The sequence below is a fragment of the Galeopterus variegatus genome, unplaced genomic scaffold, assembly GCF_000696425.1.
Source record: "Galeopterus variegatus unplaced genomic scaffold, G_variegatus-3.0.2 Scaffold5102, whole genome shotgun sequence".
Lineage (NCBI taxonomy): Eukaryota > Metazoa > Chordata > Mammalia > Dermoptera > Cynocephalidae > Galeopterus > Galeopterus variegatus.
The window spans coordinates 64,141-68,294 of NW_007731213.1; the positions used below are offsets into that span (position 1 = coordinate 64,141).

Consider the following 4,154-nt stretch of genomic DNA (forward strand, 5'->3'; position numbering starts at 1 on the left):
GTGTTGCTTTTTTTCCAAACATTTTTTGTCTTTAATATCCCCTTTCTTAAAAGACAAGCTAGTATACTGGAAAAAAAGAAAAAAGAAAAACCAAGACAACTTTAGTACCCTCATCTTTATTTGGGAAGGGGAGAAGGGAAAGCCTGGGTCACCCGCCCCCCTTCTCTGTTTGTTCCAGCTAACCTAGCTTCCCTTTGCCTCCTCTTTCATGGGCGAGGGGGGAGGCCCAGGTGGGCACGGGGGTGTCAGGGACTAGCGGAGGTGGTGAGCGGGGTGGGTGGTGGGTCCCAGGGGGGAGAGGCAGGGTGCCCGGGGTGGGAAAGGACGGCTAGCATCGTGTTTGCATGCAGTGCCAGGGTGGGAGGTTGTGGTGTGTGCCCCGAAGGGCCCAGCGAGCAGACTGTCAGTTACACATGTGCGAAACGGGAAAGTGCCGGGGGTGTTGGATTTCTTGAGGTTTTGCTCCCATCTGACCTGGTCTCCCATTTGCCCCTCCAGGCCTCAGCTTGCCTCCTCTGTGGGATGAGCAGGTATTCACCTATTCAGGCTGCAGGGGGGGAGGGAGGGAGGGAGGCTGGGACTGGGTGGGTTTGGAGCAAAGCTACGGGGTGGCACACAAGCAGGTGCAGGACCCCACAGGCGGCTACCATAAATACTACTGGAGTTTAGCCATCCCGAGCTACACTGTCTTGCGCTCAACATTCCTTTCTCTCCGTGCCTCTGTCTCCCCTTTGTCCCCCCACCCTCCCGTCCCAGCCGCCTGCTAATCCGACTTCTCGCCGTCATCCTCCTGGTGGGCATCACCGTCGTGGCTGTTCTTGTCTTCCTTGGAGAGGTGGGCCTGGGAGCCCAGCGCCGACAGCGAGAGGAGGCCGGTGCCCGCACTGACCGCCGGCAGCGAAGGGGGCTGCAGCCCCACGGGCAGTGGGGGCAGTGGCAGGGCCCGAGCCTGAAGCTGGGACAACTGGTGGGCTTGGAGCTGCTGCTGCAGAGTGGAGGGAGGGGAGTCTTAGCTGCCCCTGGGGCCACCCGTCCATCACCTGTCTGCCCAGCCACCCACCCAGGTCCCCAGACGTACTCGGATGATGGAGTTCAGCTCAGGAGCGGTGACCTGCTTAGCCCTCTCGATGGCTCCCAAGACCTGTTGCTGGTGCTGAAAGGGGGAGGGGAGAGGAGTCAGGTGATCCGTCCTGATCCTGATGGGGCTGGGGGGACATGGAGCCCAGGAGAAACCCTACTACCAAGTGCATGGTTAACGTCCCCCTCCCCAGTGGTTCCCTCTCTTCAGCTATTTCCTTTCACTGAGCCTCAGTCTCTTCATCTGGATAAATAGAAAAGCACAGAAAACTCAAAGGTGTTGATGTCAGAAACTCTGGAAAAGGCCTTTGGGTGAGTCTGAGAAAAATCCTGGATCACGACGTATCCTACGTGCAAAGCCACCAAGTAAAAGACATGGGCCTTTGTGCAGTGTACAACCTGCCCAACTGGACAGGGAAGTCCTGATCCTGAGAGTTCAGTCACTGTACTCCAAGATCTGCCAATCGAAACCCCTCTCCTTCCACAACTGTGGAAAGCCCAGTGAATTCTGGCCGGGCTGGGGTATGAGTCTGGGTTCAGGGGATTTTCATCCCACAGCTCTCCCCAAAAGTCTACCTCTGCTGCCATCATATGCTAGAATCCACCAGTCACCCTTTTTTGCTTTGGCTACTAGGAAGCGTCTGGTATGAAAGGAAAACGCAAATCTAGGTCCTGAGATATGGACGAGGATTGAAGAGGAAATGACAAATCGTTGACGGTAAACGTGGCATGGAACAGAAGTTGGGCCTTACAGGGCCTGAGGTTGGCTGCAGGAAGGGACGGGGGGTGTATGAGGTGGGCCCCACCCCGAAAGCCCTGGAGCCCGTAAAAGAAGAGGCAGGCGCCTGGCTCCCCTGGGTGTCCCTGTGCGTCTGATCAGTACACCTGTGTACGCATCTGTGTACCCACGTGCACGCGTCTGTGTGCATCTGCATGTCTGTCTGTGTGTCTCTGTGTACCTGCTTTGTGTGCCTGAGTACATCTGTGTGCTGCCACGTGTGGCTGTCACTGTGTCTGTGTCCACATGTGTCTGTGCATGTCTGCGTCTCAGCGCACCTACCTGTGTGCGCATGTGCGTGCCTGTGTGTACGGGTCTGTGCACCCGTGCCTATCTGTGTGTGTACAGTGTGCGTGACTGCCCTCCTTGCACACCCCCTTGTCCTTGGCTGGAAGCAGCCCACAGGACCCTGCAGGTGAGTCTCAGGAGGGTAAAGAGGAAGAGAAAAGGGAAAAAATTCTTGGTGCAGCTTTGGCGCATCTGACATTTTTCCCCACGAAATGACTCACGCAAGCTGGGAATTCCATGGCAGGGCAAGGCCCCTCCCTATACCCTGCACCCCTGGGGCTTCTTTAGCCGGCCTGGGGAGGCTTCTTCACAGGCTGGCTTTGGTGTCAGGGAGGTCCAGAGAGGGGAGACACGTGCCCTGGGGCTCCCAGCTCACTGTCCCCAGCTGGCCGCAACGCGGAGGGGCCAGGGCAAGTTCAAGGTTCATTTACTTCCCCCCCCTGAGGCTCTGGGCTCTGCTTACCTCTTGGGAGAGGTAGGGCAGGACCTGGGCACAAATCCCATTCAGCCTCTTGACGATTTCAGCCTGGAACAGACAGATGCTTCAGTCCCAGGCAGGGGGCCAGGCACAGACCAGCCCCAGAGCCTCTACACCCAAGGATCTCTCTATTTAAGAGGAGCCAAGTCAGGGCGGGATCAGCTAGGGCACCCAGGCAGCAGTAAGGGTGGGACTGGAGCCTGGTTCTCCACCTGCAGCTACGAGTGCAGGACGAAGCTGGACAGAATTGGGGTTCAGCCACTTGAGGTACAGGTAGATGACTAAAGCGCCTTGTAAGTAGTAAGCGCTCTGTGCGAGGGGGTGGGGGACAGTTGGCATCATTATTCTGTGACATCCCCTCTATTGGCCTGGTCAGGACACAGATGGACAAAGCAAGGCCAGAGGACAAGGGGCTGGGGTGAGAGGGGTCACACAGGGTAGTGGCATGTCACCCTCCCTGTCACGAAGGGGAGACAGGGGGGAGGGTGGCAGGTGGTGGGGAAGGTCTGCCCTCCCTGCTCAGGGAGAAAAGAACTCCCAGGGAGGCCTGGAAAAAGAAGGGGGGCGGGGAGGCTTAGGAGGTAACAGGATAAGGAGGCTGCTGCCCTGGTGGCCAGCCAAGAGGCAGGCTGCTACCTGCCTGGGGGCGCCCAAGGGGAAGCTGGGGGCAGGGAGGGAGGAGGTGGTTGGGGGGACAGGTACCTGCTTGTGCATCTCGATGTTTAGGCCGTAGGACATCTCATAGTACTGCGTGGGGGGAGAGAGAAGAGAGATGGGGACAGGGAAGGATGGGGGGGCGGGCAAGAGAGAAAGGGACAGGCAGGTGGGAGATGGGACAGGGGGAGAAAGACGCCGACACCCAGAGTCCCAGCGACCGACCGCAGGAGGGAGCAGCAGCCGGCCTGGCTCCTCCGCACCCCCCGACATTCCAGGGCTTCTGATCTTTTTTATCTTTATATGTCTTGTCTGCGGGTGGGCCCAGACTACAGGGAAGTTTGCCTCCCTGGGTATAAATAATCAAGGATAAACAAAGCCTGCTGGGTCTGGCTGTGGGGCCAGCAGCCCCCGCCCCAGCCCCAGCCCTGACCCTGCCCCTCCCCTGCTCTAAACCCTCCCATGGCTCCCTATCACTCCTGGGAAAGCCAAGGTCGTTCCCAGGTCTCCGTGTGCTTTCCCCTTCTCTGTCCGGCAGGCTCCTACTCATTCTTCAAGACCCCAGCTGTAATCCCTCGTTTCTCCATGCAGTGCCCCGTCCCACCCGTTGTCCCAGGTCCCTCTCTGTGATCCCAGCCCCATCCCTGCTAGCTGGGAGGGTCAGTGTCTGGCTCTGCCTTCCCCCATAGTCTGGGAGAGCTAGGTTCTAGGCTGAGTCCTCTTGGGACCCCAGCACTGTTGGGCTAGACAGGGGCGGGGCAAGACAGGCAACATTGATGCGGACATGCCACCTGGTGGGCATGAACCCAAGCCAGTGATTCTGGCAGCATGGACGGGCAGCATCTCACATATCAGGCCAAAGAATGCAGTGTCACCCCC

At 58.4% G+C, this 4,154-nt stretch overlaps 1 protein-coding gene across 1 annotated transcript; it reads right to left on the minus strand.

Moving 5' to 3' along the window:
• Positions 1–96: 96 nt before the first annotated feature.
• On the minus strand, positions 97–3,801 carry LOC103604357 (amino-terminal enhancer of split-like). The gene is made up of 4 exons (XM_008588917.1): positions 3,324–3,801; positions 2,607–2,669; positions 1,079–1,153; positions 97–985 (listed from the first exon to the last, which is right to left on the minus strand). The coding sequence occupies exons 1-4, from the start codon at positions 3,546–3,548 to the stop codon at positions 764–766; spliced, it is 585 nt and encodes a 194-aa protein (XP_008587139.1). The 5' UTR covers positions 3,549–3,801; the 3' UTR covers positions 97–763.
• Positions 3,802–4,154: the final 353 nt, after the last annotated feature.

Bases quoted from the DNA above. Each gene is read 5' to 3' on its own strand.
- LOC103604357 (XM_008588917.1), bottom strand. From the start codon at position 3,548: ATGTCGGGGGGTGCGGAGGAGCCAGGCCGGCTGCTGCTCCCTCCTGCG. The intron at 2,670-3,323 runs GTACCTGTCCCC...TGTCTGTTCCAG, and splicing joins ACATCGAGATGCACAAGCAG to GCTGAAATCGTCAAGAGGCT. The intron at 986-1,078 runs GTACGTCTGGGG...TCCACTCTGCAG, and splicing joins AGCTGAACTCCATCATCCGA to CAGCAGCTCCAAGCCCACCA.